This window comes from Martes martes, assembly GCF_963455335.1.
Source record: "Martes martes genome assembly, chromosome: 3".
Classification (NCBI taxonomy): Eukaryota; Metazoa; Chordata; class Mammalia; order Carnivora; family Mustelidae; genus Martes; species Martes martes.
Genome location: NC_137890.1, coordinates 175,395,440 through 175,420,345, shown reverse-complemented (window position 1 = coordinate 175,420,345; position 24,906 = coordinate 175,395,440). Strand labels below are relative to the sequence as shown.

The 24,906-nt window shown below is 36.1% G+C and overlaps 1 protein-coding gene across 2 annotated transcripts in view; it reads right to left on the bottom strand.

Annotated features, from left to right (window-relative positions):
* Nucleotides 1–2,706: 2,706 nt before the first annotated feature.
* The window catches only part of ACADL (acyl-CoA dehydrogenase long chain), a 41,450-nt gene continuing 19,250 nt past the window's right edge, over nucleotides 2,707–24,906 (bottom strand). The window contains exons 6-11 of one of the 2 annotated variants that reach the window (XM_080799304.1): nucleotides 24,655–24,819; nucleotides 23,897–23,998; nucleotides 22,791–22,904; nucleotides 11,662–11,789; nucleotides 9,383–9,469; nucleotides 2,707–4,026 (exon numbers count right to left, since the gene is read on the bottom strand). In XM_080799304.1, coding sequence (XP_080655430.1) covers nucleotides 3,933–4,026; nucleotides 9,383–9,469; nucleotides 11,662–11,789; nucleotides 22,791–22,904; nucleotides 23,897–23,998; nucleotides 24,655–24,819 — 690 coding nt within the window. In that variant the 3' untranslated portion in view covers nucleotides 2,707–3,932. Of the gene's footprint in view, nucleotides 4,027–9,382; nucleotides 9,470–11,661; nucleotides 11,790–19,345; nucleotides 20,594–22,790; nucleotides 22,905–23,896; nucleotides 23,999–24,654; nucleotides 24,820–24,906 lie in introns of those variants that run through there. The other variant, XM_080799305.1, reaches the window with a different exon arrangement.

The following is a 24,906-nucleotide window of genomic DNA, read 5'->3' as shown; positions in this document are numbered from 1 at the left end:
ATATAAAAAACAGGCATGTTTGCTATATGTTAATTTAAAAATAAAATTTATAAAGGAAGAAAAAAAATAAAATTTATAAAGGAAGAAAAAAATTTATAAAGGAAAAAAAAAGAGAAGGGAGAACAGTTACAAAATAAGAGATTTAAGAGACAAAAAAAAAAAAAATGCAATTTGTGGACCTTGTTTGGATCCTGATTTGAACAAACCAACTAGAAGAGGCATTCTTGCTACAACCAAGAAAACTTTAATGTCGATTTGGAAGTATAAGTTAAATTTGTTTTTAAATTATGATGATGGACTTGTGGCTATTTAAAAAAATCTTCATCAGTTAGATATGTATTCTGAGATATACACGTATGGTGAAATAGGATTAAGCTGGGATTTGCTTTCAAATAATTGAGAAAAACAAGTGGGGGGAGATACATTGGCAAATGTTGAAGCTAGTGGTTCATGTTATGATCTTTACTATTTTTGAATACATTTGAAGTTTTCTGCAATTTTTCTTAAAAATGGGAAATGAGATTTCAAAAACAGAGTAGAACGTCCTTTCCACATTTATTATAAAGCAGTAGATATGATAGGCTTACCATTGGTTTCCATCTCAATGTCAAATCTTTTCAGTGACTAAATAAATAAATGCTGTGTGTGCCAAAAATAATACTGACCCAAGGAAAAAAAAGCCTCCTAGAAATCTTACACCTTGAGCAATAAACTCCTAAAATTACTAGATTAGTAAAGATTTGCAGCTAGATTTTAAAATAGCATATCAAGACAGTCTCTTTTATATATTACCATTTTCAATGACTCCATCAAAGAAATAAAGAGTGAAAATTTTAGAGCAATAATTATGATTCTAAAAACCCCAGCTAAAAAACAAAATTACTCAGGCTTTTTGATTCTCATTAATTATTTACACAGTGTAGCTCTCTTGCTGTGTTGGTCCAGTCTGTTCTTTTGAGCATTATTATTATTTATCATTTCTTGAGCACTTAGCACAGCGTGATATACATGATGACAAATTCCCTCCCTAGAGGACAACAATCAAAGCCACATGAGCAAAACACAAAGATGAGCTATTTAAGAAATGAAAACTAAATCAAAGGTTAAGAAACACATTCTGAATCCCCCCAACTTTTTTTTTTTTTTTTTTTTTTTTTTTGCTTTCAGCTTTAAGCCCATGATACAATACATGCCTCTTTAGGGTCCCAAAAGAAGAGAGAAGTTGGCAAGACAAAATAAATAAATCTAGGAGATAGAAAACATCCTAGACACTATTCCAAGAAAATATTCCATCTTAGAAATCCTTTCACTCTCTGAGATCTATAAATTACCAAAACCTATTCCTAGCTCTAGTGGACTGTAATAGCTTTGTGTGTGTATGATTTAGGTCTTCCCAGCAGACTTTTCTGTTCCTTTGCTTTTGATAAAACCACTCTCGCTTCAGGAACTGCCTCCCCCTGTCTGTGTATTCCTGATGAGATTGTCAATCATAATGTACCTTTCCTCTACCTTATAATGACATCGTGCTGAAGGCTGTAGGCCCAGAGAAGCCCAAGGTCATTTTTACAGACTGTGCAATGACATTTCTCTACAGGGCCCATTAAACCTATTTGCAAAAAAAATAATAAAAATAGAAATAAAAACAAAATACATGGTTACAGTTTAAGTGCTGGCTAAGCCCCAAATCAAGCCTCTGGTACCCTCATTCCTATAGTTCTTTAGATTGTTGAACTACTCCACAATCTTTTTATCTTTATTTTTGGCCAGTGGGGAGGAAGAGGTAGAGAATCTTCAGCAGGCTCCATGCCCAGCGTGGATGAGGGACTCAATCTCATGACCCTGACTGAGATCATGACCTGAGCCAAAATCAAGAGTTGAGCACTTAACTGATTGAGCCACCCAACTCCCCTCCACAATCCTTTCAAGCTGGCACACTTCAGTTTGTGCTCACAATAGTATGAATAAAGTTTTCTTTTGTCATTTGCACCTGAAAGAATCCTGTGACATTAAAAGAACTTGCCCAAGATCCAAGGGCTCCTGTAAAGTAAGTAGAGTCATTATTCAAATCCAGGTCTGTCCCTCTCCATCCACATAGTAGGCTTTTCCTACTATGCCAATGTACTTTTTATGTGTATGCTCCCAAAATAAAGTTTCTGTAAGACTGAGAAAGGAAGGAAAAGGGGCTGAGAGGCCCCGGGTCAGTCAGTTTAATCCTGTATTGGTTTCCTGGTAATGGGGGGGAGATGAAAACCACGAATACTGTAATCTAACAGAAATTTATTTTAAACCCATTTTGCACAGTATTTAATGCATATGAACCAGAACTCCAGGTGGCAATCATACAAACTTCTACCCAAGAGCAAATCAAAGGTGCAGAATTCTAGGAAATAACGACATCAAGGTATTTTCTTTTCCCTCTGCTCTACCCAGTTGTAATGGTTGCATTAAAAAAAAATAGTGTTTAATACCAACAGCACCAAATAAAAAGTTTACATTTTCAAAGTTTATACCTCTATTTGTTTCCTTTAAAAGTATCTTTATTCATTGTTTCATAGATACATGGCTTGTTTTTGGATAAAAATTACTTTTAAGTGTCAAATCAAATGTTTCCTCACTTTCCCATCTTATTCACTTTTTAAAATTTTATTTTTTTTAAAGACTTATTTATTTATTTATTTATTTATTTATTTATTTATTTATTTATTTGACAGAGAGAGAGAGATCACAAGTAGGCAGAGAAGCAGGCAGAGAGGGGAAAAGCAGGCTTGCCACTGAGCAGAGAGCCTGATGCGGGGCTCAATCCCAGGACCCTGAGACCAGGGCCGGAGCCGAAGGCAGAGGCTTAACTCACTAAGCCACCCAGACGCCCCTAAAGATCTTATTTTTAAGTAATTTCCATACCCGGGCTTAAACTCACAGCCCCAAAAGCAAGGGTTGTATGCTCTGTGGAGTGCACCAGCCAGCCACTTGCTACCTCATTTTCCATTTTAAATGATTACTTTATTATTATTGTACTTATCATGACTTGAAATTTTCTTGTTTATTTATGTACTTCCTACTTTATTTGTTGCAACTTATTTGTTTATTCACTTATTAGCAGGGATCTTGCCAATTTCATTTGCCATCATATTTTTCAGTTTGGCTTACAGAAGACACAAAGTATTTGCTGGTTTTTTAATGGACACTGTTCCAAAATAAAAGTCATTGTTTTGATACCTATAAAGTATACCAATATATTGAAACTAAAGGATGATGAGTTAGTCTGTGTTTGCCTATAAATGAAACCGGGATGAAGTCTGTTGAAATCCCAGGTGTTAAATGGGAGAAGTGACCACATTCTCTAGTTGGGTGCGGCTGGGCAAATGCTCAGCTTGAGTCCTAGCGGTTCCAAGGCAGCAAGGCAGAAAGATCCTGCTTCCACGGACTCAGCTCTTCATTCATCAGGGACCCTGCAGAAGCTTTTGTTTGAAGAAATGATGCCACTGCTTAAAAACAGGGTTAGTTAGGATAGGGTGGTAGAAAGCATTTACATTATATATTTATCCTTCCCTTTCAAAGTCAATGTGCTGTAACTATTATTAATGTTACTATAAACAGTAATAGTAACATAACTGTTGCTGCCCCAATTTGAAAGCAATGATGCTTTTTTTGAATTTTAGGGAGAACCAAAAACCAAGGTTTCTAGAGTCGGAAAATGTTTGCCTTTTAGTTATGTAAAAAATGAAAAGTTAAACCTTATGCTGGAGAATTTTAGAATCTTAGAATTCAAAGTTTTTCCTACTACTGTATTAATTTCATATTTGATTTCTCTTTCTATAGAGAGAGCATATAAAAACATGTTTAGCATTTCTTCCCTTGCCAGGATGCATTTCATCTTGAGTAGATTTAAAACCAGATTAGTTGTAATAGGATTCCAGGATGTGGGCAGACATCTACTTGTCATGGATGATCTGTCTTGCAATCAGCTCCTTCATTATTTCGTTGGTACCACCATAGATTGTCTGAACTCGGGCATCCACATAAGCTCTAAATAAATCAGAAGATAACTGAATGAGTAAAGAAAAGACATTGGAAATTACAATTTTGTCTTATCATGTAACTATTAGTTACTTTAAAGTATTTATTTAATGAAATCCAAATAATAAAAGTTCTTTATAAATTCCTTTTTTTGTTCACTATGGCATTCAACCTAGGTTTGTATAATTATAAAATTCTATTAAGATACTGATCATCTGTATAGCTTTGTTTTTAGTTTGCATGATGAGATTATAATTTCAAAATAACATTTATTCGTATGCTTCATTTGATTTAATTTTGTAAAACTTAGCATATATAATAGCATTCTAAAAAATGCAATTTCAGTTTAGAATGGACAGAATGTCTTAATTTCTTGTTATCTTTAATGTTCCCTTAAAAAAGTTGAAGTCTACTGGTTTTATAGGAAACAAAAGAGAAAAGAATATTCCTATTTCCTAATATTTCTTTAGATTCCCACCACCAAGGCTACATCAGGAGTATAAATTGATGCTTTAGAAAAGATTACTTCCCACAAAGTTAACAAGTAACTTATTTTCTGGAAATGGTTAATAGTCACTCACTCCAGTAATGTATGACATTAAAATACTGAGTGCCTAAGTCTACTGCCACAAAACAAAAAAAAAAAAAAGGAAAAAAGAAAAAACGTTATGAGGAATTCACTTTTAATAGGAATGATAGCAACCATGATACTGTATACTTGTTTTTACCTAGTCTCATCTCATTTTATCCTCCCACTTTATCCTCTCATTTTATCCTGTCATATCCTTTAACCTTTATACTGGCATCAGGGAGGATAAATATTACTATAGTTTTGCACGTAAAGGAACTGAGGTACAGAGCAGCAGTTATACATGCACAAATTAATAGCTGCTATTTATTGGCCACATAACAGATAACTGGCAGGCTGGAATGAGAATGTAGGTATCTTGCCACTTCGGCAAGTATCTTTTTTATTATTTCACAATATTTTCATTGGTCTGGGCATGCAGGACTAGTTATAAGCTTTGGACTTTCCTAGTAGACAAATTCAATGGCATTTTTTTTTTCAAGAATAGAATTCTTTTGTTCTTATTTATTTTAAAAATTTTATTTATTTGAGAGAGAGCAAGCAAGAGCATGGTGGGGTGCAGAAGGAGTGTGAGAAGCAGGCTCTCCCCTCAGCAGGGAGCCTGAGGCAGGGCTCCATCCTAGGACCCCCGGATCATGACCTGAGTCCAAGGCAGCCACTTAACCGACGAAGCCACCCAGGCGTCCCTGGTTTTTGTTTTTAATTTAACACCTGAGACAAACTAAATGTGCCAGTTCTCTAGGAACATGACCAATTCTGGACTCTCCATATTTATCATGGTACCTTGCAAATGGTGAGCACTCCGTAAATATTTACTGATTTAGTATATTAGAAAGGAATTTTAGAGTCTCGATACCTACTTTTTGATGAAACTTGAAATATGAAGACATTTGCATTTTCAAATATATTTTTTCTTTTGAACAGCTTCCATGGTTGCCCACAAAACCCAGCACTTGCATGTAGAGAGCCTACCTAGCATTTCAGCCTACTTCATTAATGCTTTTAGAAATTTTCGGACTGGGCTTTTTTTTTTTTTTCCACATTAAGGAAGTTCCAATGGAGTAGGTAAAGACAGAGATCAGTAGACCTTTTATAGGTTACTAATTAAATTAAGTCATCAACTAAAATTAACAGAGAAGGGCAGCAGAAGGAATGTTTAACCACACAGTGATGAAGCTCTGTATCTCATGCTATCCTCCCCAACAGTGCAGAGGAGTCTTGAAATGGCATAGCTCAACATGCCTCACTTCTCACAGACCCCAAGCCTAATGAGTAAGACTGAAACAAGTTCACATGCTTACGACCCGTTATTTAAAAACAAATTTTAAAAAGTGACAAAACAAAAAAGCAAAACAAACAACCCCAAACAAAACTCAAAACATTTACACATATACACACAAATAAAGCAGCTTAATCCAAGGATAAAAGAAACACAATTAGAATGATTTTTTTCCCTCAAATCAAAGTCTGTGCCCTGCAATCACATACTGCCTAATGTGTCTAATCAGCTTTTCGATATTATCTACTGTTCTCTCTTCCTAACTTCTGAAAAGTTCTTTCCTCATATCTTTGGGGAAGAGAAATAGCAGTCTAGTTTAAAAGTTCATACTATCTTTGAACTAACAAACCAGCCAAGAAGGGGATTAGTATTCCTGAAAGGAAATATAAGTCTCTCAAATTGAAACCAGGCATTTCAAGTAAGCCATCAAGCTGCAGTATTTGCTTGCTACTGACCTGAAGGAATGGCCTCTGAAAAAACTGAGAGCAAGACTTACTCTGCACTCTGATCTTGGGCCATGTGGATGGGGGACTCGTCTTCACCTCATATGCCCTCTTTGGAACCTGAACTAGACTAGACAAACGCTGAGCGAATACATGTCTACATTTCCAGCAGAAGTTGTAACGGCACAGTCAAGTAGAAGAATATAGATATGCATTATGGTCTTACTTTCTTACCATTGTGAATATTGTGAATAAGATGCATTAATAGTGTGAGTAAAACATGAGAATGCACAGGAAAAAATTCCAGTGATGATTTAATTTGTGCTAGCATAACTTAGTGTTTATTTCTGATTTCATGACTATACAAAGATAAAAAAAAAATCTGCTTTTGATTAAGGCTCATTTGAAGTAGTTCTGAAAGGATATACCAAAATCCAAGTCCAGAGATTAACAAACAAAAAAAAATCTGTATCTATATCTAGATCAAGATACAGACATACATATACATATATATGAGTATATATATGAGTGTATGTGTATATGTATATCTATGATTTAGCTACTTCATATCTACATTCCCAAAGAAAGGAAAAGCCATAGCTGTTGCTGAGTTTTTATAAAAGGTCATAAATTATACATACCCTGTGATTAAAGCTTTCTGAACTGCCCCAATGGCTACAGAAAATTAGTAGATTATATCTATGCTGGAGCTTCTGTTCTTAATGTAACAACTAAAATGTTTAATTTTCCTCATTAAAGACCATAAGTATATCAAATGTTTTCAATTATGTTTGCCAAAACAATAAATTTGAAAGTCAGTCTGAACACTAGTTTGATAATTTTCCCCTTCAGATAGTCTGTATTTAGATTAAAATTAGAAGAGAAAAAGTTTTGAGAAGCCCATAGCATTCACATTCTCAGATCCAGAACTCAACTGGACTTCTTTCCAGTTTCAGTTATAAAATGTCCTTGAGAAAGTTTTATAAACTGAAAATTTTGCTAAATAAGAGGAAAATTTTCTAGAGCAAAATGAATAATCAAATATTTAAGATATGAAAACTTAAGCCTTTTCATATTTGTTTTTTTCTGAAGTGCCAAATTTTTTTTAGTTCTAAAAAGTTATATTTTAGGGATGCCTGGATGGTTCAGCAGTTGAATATCTCACTCTTGGTTTCAGCTCAGGTCATGATCTCAGGGTCATGAGATCAAGCCCAGTATCTGGCTCATGCTGACTTGAGATTCTCTCTCTCTTTCTCTGTCCCTCCCCTGCCGCGTGTGTGTGTGTGTGTGTGTGTGTGTGTGTGTGTGAGAGAGAGAGAGAGAGAGAGAGAGAGAAAGAGAGAGAGAGAGAGAATGAGAGCACAAGAGCACTCTAAAATAAATAAGTAAACTCTTTAAAAAATAAAATGAAAATAAAAAGTGATATTTTAAAAGAAGACATATAAATAACCAACAGGTATATGAAAAAATGCTCATTGTCACCAATCATCAGGCAAATGCAAATCAAAACCACAATGAGATATCACCTCGCACCTGTGAGGATGGCTATTAACAAAAAAACAAAGGAAAACATTGTTGAAAAGAATGTGGAGAAATTGGAACCCTGCACGCTGTTGGAGGGAATACAAAATGGGGCAGCTGCTGTGGAAAACAGTATGGAGGCTCCTCAAAGAATTAAATAGAACTATTGGGACACCTGGGTGGCTCAGTTCCTTAAGCGGCTGCCTTCGGCTCAGGTTGTGATCCCAGGACCCTGGGATCAAGTCCCACAACCGGCTCCTGGCTCAGCAGAGAGGTTGCTTCTCCCTCCCACTCTGCCTGCTGCTCTCCCTGCTTGTACTCTCCCTCTCTGTTAAATGAATAAATAAAAACCTTAAAAAAATTCTTAAAAAAAAAAAAAGAACTACTATATGATTTTTAAAATCCCACTTCTAGGTATTTACTGCAAAGAATTGAAATCAGGACCTCCAAGCAATATTAGCATTCACATGTTCATTGCAGTATTATTCACAATAGCCAAGATGTGGAAACAACCTAATGTCTATGCACAGATGAATGGATAAAGAAAATGGAAAGGAATACTATTTAACCTTAAACCAGAAGGAAATTCTACAATAGGTGACAACTTGGATGGACTTCAACATTCTGTTAAGTGAAGTAAGCCAGTCACAGAAAGACAGATACTATGTGATTCCACCTCTATGGGGGTATCTAAAATAGCCAAATTCATAGAATCACAGAAGAATAATGGTTGCCAGGAACAAAGGAAGGGGATAATGGGGAGTTGTTAATCAATGGCTTAAAGTTTCAGTTGAGCAAGATGAGTAGGCTTCAGAGGTCTGCAATACAATGTTGTACTATAGTTAACTGTTCAGTATGGAGCACTTAAAAATTTGTGAAGAGGGTAGATCTGATGTTAAATATTTTTACCACAGGAAACTAAAAAAATTAATAGTCAATGCAAATTAAAGGAAGAATAATAATCTATTTTCTACCTGTTACATTAGCATAAGGTTTAAAAAGCAATAACATTCACAGTTTAGGAAGATAAGCTATCCTCAAACTTTTTTCATTTGGGTATGAGTTGCTACTAACTAGAGAAAATAATCTGGCAATGTATTAAGATTTAAAATATGTATACTTTTGAACTAGCAATACTACTTTTGGAACTCTGTCCTGTTGTCATTAAAAACACACGTACCTAAGACAAATGTTTAAAGGTGTTTTGTTGCAGCATTTATTGTCATAGTAAAAGAGTCGAAATAACCTGTATGATTACGGTTAACCAATAAAATACAGTATCATTCGACCATAAAGAAAGTGATATTAATCCTTCTGCATAATGATTCAAATAAAGCCATACTTTACTATTCTGTTTGCTTTCTTTAAAAAAGATAAAATCCTAGTAGCAAGCTGATAACATGAAGCTGTTCCATGTGCTCGGACACACTCGGTAGTCAGATGACAAACAGAAAGATTTTACATCTTTTTCCTCTACACTCAATGCAGAAAGTACGGTAAAGAAATTTTCCTTTTTCTTCACATCATACTCACTTTGCAATTGGGTACTCCCACATGTATCCCCAACCTCCGTGGAGCTGGACACAGTCATAAGCCACACGGTTTTCTAACTCAGATGCCCTAGATGACCAAAATAAAAAGCAAAAAAGGAACATTTGAAATGGATTTTCACAAAGTGCTTCACAATCAGGAAACAAATTATTTCTGACTGTTTAAATACATACATTTATCAAACAATTACAATTAGACATATTAGCCAACCAGAGAAGATTGACATAAATTATATATGAAATAAAACTCTGGACAATTTTCACATAATGAATACTTTCTTCACCAATTAGTTCTGGCTGGGTTTTTGGTAAGGCTAGAAATAAAATGTGGAATGCATAGACTATTGGGTTTTGGCTACTTTAGGCCTGAAAAGGACTAAGTAAAAACCTGATTTTGGTCTAATTAATTTAGATTCTTTGTATGATCCAAGTAACTATATAGTTATACAGCCCATCTATTTCCTTTTGCCTTGTAATATGTCTTTTTCTCCAAAGTCATCAATTCTACCTGAAGGTTACAATTCTGAATTTACAATTCTGAATTTATTTTATTCCAAAGGTTACAATACTGAATTTCAGTAACTGTGAAAAAAATATTTTTAGGGATTTTCAGAAATAAACTGAAAGTAAAAGTAAAAATCTAAGTGGGAAGACTACTATTAAGGTACACACCATCATATAGGAAACTTGTCAAAGATTATTTGAGTATTATTATTCCCAAAGTATATGAAATACTTGAGAAATATTCTTGATCTATCATAATAATTTTAACTACCATTAAAATTCATAAGATAACTGGTAGAGATTTTATCCATCCTAAGATAAAAACATAAGTTCAAAATGCTTTTCAACATATTTTCTTTATTTTTTTCCTCTTAAAGTAATGCCTGCCCACAACATGGGACTTGAACTCATGACACTGAGATCAAGAGTCACATGCTCTACTGGCTGAGCCAGCCAAGAGCTCCATCTATTTTTCAATAGTGGAAAACATAAAGTAAAAGTAAGCATAACCACATTTTCTCATTTAAAGTAATTTTTAACTCAAGTCATAGGACAGATGAGGATGTTCCTAATATAAGAGTAGCAATATAATGATTAACAGGGCTCAGGGGGCAGCAATGTTTGGAATTCTATACATTTTTGTGTTTGGTAAGTATTTTAGTGAAATATTTACTGGGTTATAACTAGTTGCTTCCTCTGCTTCAATGTGAAGTAACAGTATGTCTTTAAACTTAGTGTTTTCAAAGATCAATAAGGTCAATAGCTACCTGAATATCTCCTTTTCTAAAATTACCTAAAAATATTTTACACTTTTTTCAACTGGTCAAAGAACTTGCTATAAACGTAAATGTCCAATGTTTCCCCCAAAGTACAAGTTCCTAGTAATTTCACATCAACTTCAACCTGGCAGTTTTATTATTTTGGAATTATTACATAAAGAATTATCCTGCATGTTTCCTCATTCTATTTCTGATTGAACTGAACACAAGTTAATGAATAATGATAGGAATTTTTTTCTAGGTTATTTTTGGGCTAATGAGATGTGAGAATGTTTGTTTTTAAAACAGGAAACCAAACCCATTTCCAGAATCTGATTTAAACTATGTTCTTGCATCTTAAAATACAAGGAGTCTCTTTTCAATTAACTCATCTTTATTTACTTATTTATTTTTAAACTCATCTTTAATACCAGTGAAAAGTCTTTCCAAGACTTATAGGACATTTTCCCTTTCATTTAATAGAGCATGTGCAACATTTGATGGGACAATCAATTTTTCAGAAATTTTTCTTAGCTCTAGACAACACTTTAGGGAAATGCAATCCAATCTACTCATTTCACAGATACCAAAATGTTGATCCAGAAAGAATTAAATTTAATTACAGTTATTTAATGAAAGAATTGGGATTCAATCTCAGGATTCTAAGTCTTACTATTCTTGTTTGGTCTCATTACAGGGCCACTTGTCAGATAATTTGAAATTAAACTCGTACTTGAATGAACTAATCAGTCACCCTTCTTCAGTATCTTAATATCTTATTTTCAATAGCAAGCTAAAAGTTAATCAACTTGAGTAATTTTAGCACATTATATATAGGCTTAATGGGACCTCCCAGTATTTTTTTTAAAGTTGGTTCTTACTGTTCGTTTTTATTTTCATAGCCTTCTTCTTTTAAGACCCTCAAGGCTGAGTTTAAAGTTGGAAGAATTCCATAACAGTCTGTGCAAACACCACGTTTTAATTACCAAAGCATGCATACCAATATTTCGCCATGGAGGCAGTGGCAGAGTCCAGACGTTTCTTTTCATGCAGCTGGAGACAGCTGTCCACAAAAGCTCTGGTTACACAAATTTGTGTTTTTAATTCTGCTAGCTTATGTTGTACTGTCTTGAGTTAGAAGGAAATGAAAGGAAAAAAATTGAGCATAAAAAAGAGCATATTTACAGTCACCTAGCATATCAAAAATTATATAATAGAAGATCTTTAGAGCAAAACAAAAGTGGAATTACCAGTTCTTTGTTTTCCTCCAAAAGAGGCATGTTAAACTAAATAGCTTAACTTTAAAACACACTATATTCATTGCTAGAAAAACCTGTACTAAAAGAGAAAAAAAGAGATAAATACATAAACAATATCTCATGTTTTAGATTTAAAAATTTAGACCATTTAGGAAAACTGCTTGAAAAACTAGATGGCTTTAATCGGTGAGCACCATCTGGTGGTATAGTCCTTTAATACAGCTGTTGAAAACACCCATTTTCCTCCAGAATCTAAATCCATGAAGAATTTGTTTTTTTCTTCTTTTTATGAAGAATGTGTCTCTATTAATGAAATTAAGTATACACATTATTCTGCTTCTTTGTCTTGGAATAAAATAATAAAGTAACAAGCTGGAAGGACAATGTTCAAAATATTTATTAGACATTATTTTATATTGCAAAGTATTTAATCTGCATCTACAGAATGTAGAATAAAAGCATCAGAGCATACAAGAGATCAAAGTCCAGTAGCCTCCAACTTCTTCCACGTCTCTCCGCTATGTATATATCTCTATGTATATCCCTACATATAGCTAGTCTCTAACTTGAACTGAATGGTCTGGAATGGCCAATGCGATATATTATACTTTCTCCTGCTGGCCACAACCTATAGTAGCCTTTGAAATCATTCTCTCTATTCCCAAGTGTTTTTGACTGCTTTCACTTCAATCAAATTGTCTTTATTCCAGATTCTTGGCTCTCATACCTTGAATTCTGAGTTCACATCTGGTCTCCTTGGTGCACCAACTCTTGAACTTCCTTCAGGAAACTGGCTTGGATTTGACATATTAGCCTTCCACTTTGGGTAACCCCCTGAAATACACCCCATTCTAGTTGACCTCTTAGGTTCAAGGCCCAGCTATGGTCAGCTGGCTCTGTCTTCCTTGTGTTAATTCAGATAGAACAGAGTTTTGATCATTCTATGGAATTCATGAGTGAGATCTTTGCTGTGGCTAATAAAAGGCATGGAAGTTAGTGACAGAGGTGGCACAGTTAAACTCAAACTAGAAATTAATGTGCCCTACGTATGCACTGTGGCAAGTTCAAAGCCATGACTGAGTCCCCAGAAGGAAGGCTTTAGGGACTAGATTCTCAAGAGAATGCTGGCGCTGCCATTCCTATTGGCTACGGCAATTCTCAAACCACAAAAGCGAGCCTTTTAGCATCATTGTGATGGGGATAGTTGGGGTACTTTCCATTTCCAGAAAAGAGTAGAAAAGGAACATAATTAAGACCCAGGACCAGGCAAGATCTGAGTGTCAGGAGGAACAGGCACTACGAGGAAGAGATTCCTCAGAGGTGTATCAACGGAACTACTGTTCCAATGAAAAACCCAACGGACTGCCTTTCCCTTGGCCGTACTCCACCCTGCTCTAGAAACAGACAGTATGACTGGCATCTAATGGTTCCAAAACCAAGCAGTAGGAAGGTTGGCATCACACTTTTCCCACCTCAGTACCCTGGCTTCTGATTCAGAACATGCTGGGTCCCATCAAAACCTTCTTCCCCTCTCACTCTTTCCTTACGTTGTTTATCTCCCTTTCTATTCATTTATATTTAATTACACCAAATCTCTACCATCTAATCAGCACAAAGTTTCCCCTTCTACACCACACATCCAAGATTACTCACAGAAAACCTAAAGATGGAAGGAGTGGAAAAAAGTGGGGAAAAAATGTTCTATACATTGAAAACAGATGAGTATATATTCCCTCTAAGCCTATTCCTGGTTTAGTTCAATGACACTTATTTTCAATGGAAAATAAGCGAGAATCTGACAACTCTTTTTTTCTTTTTTAATTTATTTTTATTTGAGAGAGAGAGAATGCATGTGCTCATGCAGGGGTAAGGGACAGAGGGACAGGGAAAGAATCCCAAGCAGACTCGCTACTGGGAGCGGAGCCCAATGTGGGGCTTGATCCCACTGACCCTGAGATCATGACCCAACCCAAAATCAAAAGTCAGATGCCCAAGTGACTGAGCCACGCAGGTACCCTGACAATCTGACAGTTCTTAAGATACTTTTGCTCTTTCCCCACTATAATGGCACACTTGAGAATTTATGCTCTATTTACAATGTGAGAGAATCAGGATCTCTAAGCCCAATTCCCTCACCTGAGAGCTATTTCTCTGGGAATGCTGTGAGCTTCCAGAAGCTGAAGTTAAATTTCAGATCAGGACGGGCTCTTTTAGAACTCTTGCTTTAATCCATTTAGTGAAGTCCACAGGTTTGAAGAAATTAATGTCTCCAAGAATACATAATTTACTCTCTGAGGGACAAAGAGATTAAATATTTGCATATTCTTGGCATCACATTGTCCTGGCTCTTCATTGCAGACATTGCCTCAGGCTTTCAGAAATTATTCTGTAATGGATGGTGGCTAATAACTATACCACGCATTATTAGCAAGGTGCTTCTTGTAATTGATCAACACACTTGTAGCAATATTTTCAAGCATTCATTAATAATTGCTAATAGATAATACTGCAGCTAGCATTTAAAAAGAAAATCCTCAAAACTTAATGAGTGAATCAGAGTATCTTTCAGAGTTCTGAATGACATAACTCTTTGAGTCATAGAATTATGGAACCTGGAATACACTTTGGAGAGGTTATCTAGCCCATATTCCATTCAAACAACACCAATAATTGTACTCTAATATATTATGACTCAAATATAAAATATAACATCTTAGGTTTGCCATTTAATTTTACAGTTAATTAACCCCCTACTCAAGGTCTTAAGAATTGGGTAATTACTTTTTGGAGGAATGTAAAGAAGAAGTGCTTTTTTCCCCCTCTCCTATTCCTTTTTGTAATATTCTGTGCTCTTAGAATCAAGAACATACGACACAGGAAATAACTAAAGCTTGTCTTAGAAAAGAACATTGAATTTTCACTTCATCACCCATGGGTGAAGGAAGTAGGGAAAGAAAAAAAGCTCTTATCTACTTTAAATTTCTAGGTAGTAAAACTAGGGTGTGAGTTAACAGTGTAGGTTGTGGAGTTATAATATCTGTGTTATCTTTGGAAAATTGCTTAACCTCTCCACGGTTCACTCTCCTTACCTGTAAAATGAGGGCAAATATAATGCTTATTATATAGAGAGTTGTGAAGAAAAAATGAGAATTCATTTGGCACAGTGTCTGGCACACGGAAACAATGCAATAATGAGCCACTATCATTATTTATATCTGAATTTTACTTAATCATTATCTAATCTTTAGAAAATCATAAGATGTGACATCAAATATGGAGAATATGAATGAAAGGAAATAAAAATCCTATAATTGCCACTGAAGTATGATAGGTCTCCATCCTAAAAAGAATATGATTTTTTGGTGGAATATAGCTAAATGGCAGAGAGGCCCCAATGTTCAAAATTCAAGAATAACATAGAGAAAATAAGGAAACTGAATAGTTAAATGATCATAAGATGACACTTGGCTAGGTATAATATGACGTTTAAAGGTCTTCTATTTCATTTTAATAACTAGAACAATAGTGTACCCAGCTCTAGGAGAGGAGGTGTAGGCAATACATTAGTTGTTCATCTTCTTTGAATACATTCCAAGACTGAACACAAAAATATTATTCAAAGATACTTATTTCAATAAAACAGAAAGATTAGACGAAATATCTCAGAAATCTGGGGGGGTGCCTGGTCATTAAGCTTGGTCATTAAGCATCTGCCTTCGGCTCAGGTCATGATCCCAGGGCCTGGGGATGGAGCCCTGCACAGGACTGCTTGCTCAACCGGGGTCTGCTTCTCTCCTTCAAACTCCCCCTGCTTGTGTTCCCTCTCTCACTGTCTCTCTCTCTCTCTGTCAAATAAATAAATGAAATCTTATAGAAAAGAAATATCTCAGAAATCTAAGAACATACACATATTTACTCGGAAAACCATACTACAGGTAGTCCTAGTGTACTGGTGGAAGGGATGTTACTGCCATCTAGTGACATTTTGGTAAACTACCTTTGAAAGGAGGCAATAAAATCCTTTTCAAATCCTTTAAAAAGGATTGAAACGATCTTTACTTTTTTCTATCAAAATATATATATTTATTTAGTATATATATTAATAAAATACATATATTGAAAACTTTGTTTTTTCTATGGGAAAACATTATGCCAAGTTCCTATTCCTTCAAGGTCCAATGTCAAATCAGACTTAACATTCTGAATTACAGACAATCTGGGTAATATCATAGTCATCTTTGTTGTAATTTAATATGAATTCCATAAAAGGAGACGTAGATTTCCAAGAAGATGGAAAATACACTTATTTGGTTCACTTTTAATTTTTTAATTTTAAAAAATGTTTTATTTATATATTATGTCAGAGAGAGAGAGGGAGAGAGAGAGGGAGGGCACAAACAGGGGGAGCAGCAGGCAGAGAGAGAAGCAGGTTCCCCGCTGAGCAAGGAGTCTGATGTGGGGCTCCAACCCAGGACCCCAGGACCAGGATCGGAGCCAAAGGCAGATGCTTAACTGACTGTGCCACCCAGACATCCCCATTTTTTGAATTTTCAAAAAAGATTTATTTATTTATTTCAGAGAGAGAGAGAGTGTGTGTGTACAGTGTGGGAAGGGCCAGAAAGAGAGGGAGAGTCTTAAGCAAACTCTGTGCTCAGCACGGAGCCTGACGCAGGGCTTGAGCTCAAGATCCTGAGTTGAAACCCAGAATCGGACCCTTAACCAACCGTGCCATCCCAGGCTCCACAAGGTTCACTTTTTATAGTAACCATAATAGGGCTAAAGGCATGAAATTGGTGGTGGCTGGATTTCAGAAGCAAAAGCTATTACAGACATACCTTATTTTCTTGCTCTTTGCTTTACTGCACTTTGTAAAAGTTGCATTTTTTTTTTTTTTTTTTTTACAAACTGAAGGTCTGTGGTGACCCTGTGTTGAGCAAGTCTATCTGTGCCATGTTTCCAACAGCATTTGTTCATTTGGTGTCTTTGTGTCGTATTTTGGTAATTCTCACAATATTTCAAACTTTTTTATTATCATTATATTTGTTATAGTAATCAGTGATCTTTGGTATTACTATTCTTGTTTTGAGGCACCACGAACCATGTCCATAAAAGATGGTTAAGCTTAATCGATAAATGTGTGTTCTGATTGCTCCGCTGACCAGCCCTTCCCCTATCTCTGTCCCTCTCCTTGAGCCTCCCTATTCCCAGAGACAAGAAAGTACTGAAATGAGACCCACTCATAACCCTACAATGGCCACTAAAATCCAAGTGAAAGGAGGAGTCACACACCTCTCATTTTAAATCAAAAGCTAGAAATGATTAAACTTCCTGAGGAAGGTATGAAAAAAGCCAAGCCAGGCTGAAAGCTACACTTCTTGTGCCAGTTAGCCAAGCTGTGAATGCAAAGAAAAAGTTCTTGAAGGAAATTAAAAGTACTCCTCCAGTGAACATGTGAATGATTTAAAAAAAAAAAAAAGTAAAACAGCCTTATTGCTGATATAGAGAAAGTTTTATGGTCTGGATAGAATATCAAACCATCCACGACATTTCCTTACACCAAAACCTAATCCAGAGCAAGGCCCTAACTCTCCTTAATTCTATGAAAACTGACAGAGGTGAGGAATCTGAAGAAGTTTGAAGTTGGCAGAGGTTGGTTCATGAGGTTTAAGGAAAGAAGCCGTCTCCATAACATAGACTGCTAAGTGGAATCAGCCAGTGCTGATGCAGTAGCTATAGCAGGTTACCTGGATATTCCAGCTAAGGTCATTAACAAAGGTGGCCACACTACATAAGAGATTTTCAGTGCAGATGAACCAGCCTTATAGTGCAAGAAGATGCCATCTACAACCTTCATGGCTAGAAAGGAGAAGTCAACGCCTAGCTTCAAACTTCAAAGGACAGGCTGACTTTCTTGCTAGGGGCTAATGCAGCTGGTGACTTTAAGTTGAAGTCAGTGCTCATTAGCCATTCTGAAAATCCTAGGGATCTTAACAATTATGCTAGATCTACTCTGCCTGTGTTCTAGAACTGGAACAACAAAGCCTGGATAAAAATCTCATCCTTGTACAACATGGTTGATTTTATTGAATATGTTAAGCCCACTGTTGAACTCAGAAGAAAAAAATTCCTTTCAACTATTACTGCTTATTGACAACGCACCTGATCACCCAAATTCTGACTGAGACGCACAATGAGATTCATGTGGTTTTCATGCTTATTAATACAACATCCATTCTGCAGCCCATGGATTAAGGAGAAATTCTGACTTTCAAGTTGTCTTATTTAAGGAATACATTTCATAAGGCTGTAGCTGCCATGGACAGTGATTTCCTCTGCTGGATCTCGGCAAAGTCAAGTGAAAACCCTCTCCAAAGAATCCACCATTCCAAAGGTCATTAAGAACATTCAAGAATCATAGGAAGAGGCTGAAATACCAACATTAATGGGAGTTTTAGAAGAAGTTGATTCCAACCTTCCTGGATGACTTTGAAGGATTCAGGACTTCAGTGGACAAAGTGACTGTCGATGTGGTGGGAACAGCAAGAGAACTAGAATCAGAAGTGGAGCCTGAAGATGGGACTGAACTGGTGCCATCTTACAATAAACTTTAAAAGATGAGGAGTTGCTTCTTACAGATGAACGAAAAAAGTGGTTGTTCTGAAGATGGAATCTACTGCTAAAGATGCTGAGAAGACTGTGGAAATGACAACAAAAGATACAGATTTTTACATAAACTTAGATGATAAAATAGCAGCAGGGTTTGAGAGGACCGATCACAATTTTTTTTTTTCTGATTACAATTTTGAAAGAAGTTCTGCTGTGGATAAAATGCAGGCAAAAAGTATTATATGCTACAAAGAAATCATTTGTTAAAGGAAGAGTCCATTGATGTGGCAAAGTTCATTATCTTTTTAAAAAATTATTATTATTATTATTATTATTATTAACATATAATGTATTATTTGTTTTAGGGGTACCGATCTGTGATTTATCATTCTTACACAACACACGGCGCTCACAACACATACAGTTCATTGTTGTCTTAAAAAAAGGCATAGCCTTCAGCAGCTACCACCCTGATCAGTCAGTAGCCATCAACACTGAGGCAAGACCCTCCAGCAACAAAGAGATTACCACTTGCTGAAGGCTAGATGATGGCTAGCATTTTTAGCAATATATTTTTTAAAGATTTTATTTATGTATTTGACAGATAGAGCGAGCGGGTGTGAGAGAGCACAAGCAGGAGGAATGGCAGGCAGAGGGAGAAGCAGGCTCCCCCCCTGAGCAGGGAGCCCGATGCGGGACTCAATCTCAGGGCCCTGGGATCATGATCTGAGCCAAAGGCAGACAGTTAACTAACTGAGCCACCCAGGCGCCCCAATGAAGTATTTTTTAATAAAGGTATGCACACCTTTTTTTTTTTTTAAGATTTATTTATTTCTTTGAGAGAGAGAGGGAGAGAGTGCATATGCAGGGGGAAGGAGCAGAGAGCGAGGGAGAAAGAGTCTTAAGCAGACTCCACGCTGAGTGTAGAACACCACATGGGGTTAGATCTCATGACCCTAAGATCAGACCTTAGCCAAAACCAAGAGTCAGATGCTTAACTAACAGGCTGTGCCACCCAGCTGTCCCATATGTAGTACACCTTTCAGACATGATGCTATTGCACACTTAATAGACATAATATAGTGTAAAGATATGCACTGGGAAACCAAAAACTTCATTAGGCTTGCAATATCCTGGAATAGAATCGGCAGTATTTTCTAGGTATGCCCATAAAGTACTTTGGGTAAAGTTCAGAAAGTCACAGAGTAATACTTCACGTTGGGAGGAGCCTATAGTGTGTATTTTCAGAATCATACCTATCAAATTATATTTCAGCATACAACCTTTAGAAGGCAGTCAGTACATATTTGTTCAGAGAAACAAAAAGGAGTAAATTATGTATATCACTATTTCTCAGAGGGAGGTTATTGGCATTTTGAGTGAGACAATTAGTTGCTCTACAAATCTATCTCTGAATTACAGGACATTTAACAATACTGGCCTCCAAAATACCAAATACCAAACACCATCCTCCCCTTTGCTGTGTACTCCACTTCCTGATAGTTCTAAATGCCTGTGGGAAGAGGACAAACACTGCAATGTGTGAATTAACGATACATAAATGAAAAGGAATATAAAATATAAAATCCTTACTTTAAAGGATTTCGGCAAGTCAAACCATACCATCTTAATAAGTTGTTTTCTAAAGTGCCTCATTTTAGATTCAGATTCAGAACAACTATTCTTAGATCTGTTATGTCAATAAGAAAGAATATAAAGAAGTGTTTTCAGAATGGAAAAAGTTGACTTTTTTCTTTTCTCAGATCAAGTGAAGATTTTATTTATTTATCTGAGAAAGAGTGAAAGCGATCAGAGGCAGAGAAAGAAGCAGACTCACTGCTGAGCGGGACAGCCCAATGTGGGGCTAGATCCAAGAACCCTGGGATCATGACCTGAGCCGAAGGCAGATGCTTAACCAACTGAACCACCTAGGTGCCCTGGGAAAAGTTCACTTGATGAACACACAGGTAGCAAATAATTCTCAAAATGGCCTGAGGAAGGTCCAGACCAGGAGCCAGAAGTTGATGAAAAGGTTCCCTTCATTGGAACAAAATGGAGGAAGACACTCTGTAAGGGAAAAATAGCAAACTTTAGGGAGTGGTTACTTTGCCAGGCAATATTCTGAGCACTCTGGGTGAACCATCTAATCCTCACAGCAATTCTACAAGACAGGTTACAGATATTATTCACATCTTGCAAATAAGAAAATGCTTTGGAGAGTGATCATACAACCTGACGAGACCACAGAGATCCAAGTAGTTGAGCCTAGGACTTACTCACGCCTGAAGTCAATTTCTGTAATGCTGGTCCTAAAAGCCTACCAAAGTGTTTCATTTCTGCCTTGCCCTTTATAAAGCCCATCATCAAATAGGTCATTCCACTTCAAACTCTTTAAGTAGATTTCCAATTCCAGATTTTTTGCTGATAAAATGTTTAATCAATTTTATGACTTCCTTGTTTATAAACTGTTCATTTAAGAAGAAACTAGAGTCTAATATTTGATTGGCATGGTTAGTGATTATGGGCACCATATGTTGAGTTCTTTGGCAAATACCTTTAAGTTCTTGCAAAACCCAGCCTTAAACAATCATCCACCTACTCTGTGCTTGATCCTGGATAGCTAAACTCTTCTAGTAAATCTAATACACAAAAAAGCAGAAGGTACCACTATAAACCCATGATCATTAACCTCACCGGAGTCCTCAACACTGCCAGCAGCCTTACTATATTTTTCAAGTTGGTTCGGTCTCTCAGTTTGAAGGGGTATTTCAAATCTTCCTCTCCATGGACACTTCCATGCCCCATTTACTCAGCTGATCTTCAGGAACTGAGTTTCCCTATATTACTTAAGGGAAATGAAAGCCTTCATAAAAGAGCTTTTTTGATCTTCTACCAACAAAGATAAGTATCTGAATGAACCCCTATCTGTCCTTTCTGTCAATGGAGGAAACATCTCTGCTGTGGGGGTGGGAAGGCCTATCTTTCCATGTGCTTTGGCAACCACATCCTAATACTTTCTCAAATATCAGACCCAATTGATTATCCTCTTCATATCTACAATCTTTCTCTCTTAACTAAATCCTTTCTCTAGGTATTAAAATGAGCTTCCAGCATTTTCAACATAATAATAACAAAAACTTAATAATCTCCAAATATGTCACTTGACCCCCAAATTCTGCCCCCTCATCCTCTTCTTAGTCCCTAGTAACCATCTTTCTTTTAACTACCATTCACAACTGAACTCAGGAAAGAGTTGTCTGCTATGAGTATCTTTACTTCCTCATTTCCATTTATTCTTCTACCCACTCTGGTCTGGCACCACTCCACTCCAGTCCATTAATGGCTCTTAAGAAATAACTTCCCCACCACTATGTCCAGTGGGCATTCTTTTTAAATTAATTATTATTTTTAATTTAAATTCAATTAACATAGAATATATTATTTGTTTCACGGGTACAGGTCTGTGATTCATCAGTCTTATATAATACCCAGTGCTCATTACAACACATACCCTCCCCAACGTCTGTCACCCAGTTACACCATCCCTCCTTCCCCCTACCCTACAGCAGCCCCCCCTTTGTTTCCTATGATTAAGCATCTCTTATGGTTTGTCTCCCTCTCTACTTTCATCTTCTTTCATTTTTTCCTCTCCTCCCCTATGATCCTCTGCCTTGTTTCTTAAATTCCACATATCAGTGAGATCATATGATAATTATTTCTCTGATTGATTTATTTCACTTAGCATAGTACCCTCTAGTTCCACCCATGTCATTGCAAACGGCAAGATCTCATCTTTTTGATGGCTGCATAATATTCCTCTGTGTGTGTGTGTGTGTGTGTGTGTGTGTGTGTGTGTGTGTACCACATTCATTCCATTATCTATCTATCACATCTTTATCCATTCATTTTCCAATGGGCACTCTTGACCTTCTCTTAGTTTCCCTCTGAGTGTCATTGGCCCCACTCCTGCTTAACTTGAAATCTTTCCTCTTAGCTTCTCGAACACTACTTACTTGATTTGCTTTTTTCTTTCTAGCCATTCATTCTCTGTTGTCTTTGCAGGTTTGTCTCCTCCTACTCTACCTGTAAATCCTACATTTTTCACAGGACTCTTTCCTAGAACCTCTTCTTGTCTTATTCTCTACTTTTTCCCTCAACTGTCTCATCCACCTCCATGGATTCTAATACTACCTCTATGAGAATTATTCCATATTCATATTTAGATTGATGTCACTTAATACTAAACTATGGATGACAAGCTTACCTGCATATGTGCAAGTGTTTTCCCGAAAACTTTTCTTTCTTTAACGTAAGTCCTGGTTTCTTCAAACATGAATTCACTGGCTGAAACTGCCAAGTCAGCAATCACTAGCCTTTCCTAGAACCCAAAATTAGGTCTTAAGCATCATTCTAATTCCACAAGTGATTTTCACATGATTTAATGATAATAAATCTCATAATCTTTATGAAACTCCTAAAAATTAATCTCTTACTTCTATAAGAAAATGCTCCCACAGAGATTTATAAGAATATTTTGACATCTCCATAATAATTCTCTAAAACAAATCCTTTATTTTTATAAATGACTGTCTTTACTACCTATAGATATATACATAATTTATTTCATTCCTTCTCATCATTCATCAATGAGAAGAGAAATACGAAATTGTTGATTTTTATTTATTGATCTCTGCACGTTAATGTCCTAATTGGTCTGTGAAAATCAACATCTCAAAGGGTATAGGTTAAATTCTGTCTATTAGTGCAAAAGTATCCACAGCCAGTTTAAATCCATCTTGCTGGTGATTTCTTTATTCTATTTCTATGGCAGTGTTTCTAGCCTTGTCCCCAATTTCATGTTTAGCCCAGGCTGAGGCAGTTAGTAGGCATATGCACCTATGCTCATATGCTAGTATGTGAGACTTAGTGACGCTCAGCTAGCACACTCCAAAAACACAGAGGTGAGGGCTGACCTTATGGGATATGAACTCAACAACTTTCTCCTTTGATTCTCAGGTATTACAAAAAATCCTGCCAAATGTTTTGGCTGACCATTCCTTATAAGGAGCTAAGAATTCTTGACTTGTAGTTAAGAAGCTAAAATCATTCTAAGAGGGTATCATAGTCATGAAATACATAATTTCCCTACTCACCTATAAGCTTTGATCGGATATCCCTGAGTTTAGTTATTTACTTATCTAGCCTACAAAACACAGGTGTTTTTTTGTTGTTGTTGTTTTTTACAACTTTAAGCTATACTCAAATGACTGACTATATCATAAGTTTTATATATGTGAACTTCCATAGTTCTATGTTACTGCATTCGACTTCATTAGCTAATCAAAAGATGGACTCTTCAATAATTCTGACCTGTGGAAGCTCTTCCATGAGGTAATAGAAGCCTTTATTCTCTTCTCCAATTAGGGCACTAGCTGGCAACCGGACATCTTCAAAGAATAATTCTGCAGTATCCTAATGGATCACACAATGAAGTACAGAATTATTTCACTCAAGTCTCCCAACAAACCAATGAGGTAATGATTATTTCCATTTAAGAAAACAAAAAGAACAAAAACTAGAAGCCAAGTTGGAGTGGTTAATACTACAATGCGGAAGTGGTAAACCAGGTATGCAAACCCAGATTCACCTGATTCCAAAAACTGGTGGCTTTCTCACAACACACTGTCATTCTAGCTCCAATCTTGTCCAGTTCTATATGTACCAAGAGCTAAGGGTTTCTAATGCAAAGTAAAACACGTTTTTCTTTTTTGGTGATGAAAAAACTACCAGATAATTACCAAATAATAATAAAAAAAATTTCTCCTCTTATTTCATAATTTTCTTCAGTCAGTTTACTAGGTCTATCAACATACAATTAATTTTGCCATTAATGAAGCAGATATTCAAAATACCTTGATTCACTTCTGCTGCTGAATAACAGAAAGAGATACAGTTAGATAAATGGAATAAATCTCTCTTAACATTTCTGAAAAGCGTATTTTAGGAATTTTGCATAAGAATATATGATTTGATATACATACATCAAAATTATAGAACTACATAGTTCTATTAAGTCATAATTGAGTAAGCTCAATTATTTATAATTAGTAATTTATAGTGTGACTTACCTGGGCTTTTAGTCCCATTTTTTGTAGTTTTCTTCCCTTGATAAATCCTTTCATTCCATTTTCCACCAGAAAAAGGCTAATGCCATGGGCAGGAGAGACAGCTTCACGATTTGTGACTGTTACTACAATCACAATGTCATTCAGCCACCCATTGGAGATGAATACCTGCAAACCCCAAATATACTGTGATGTTCCACAATGAATCAGATCCATGTATAAGTCATGATTGGAAGAAAGCATATTCCAAAAAAA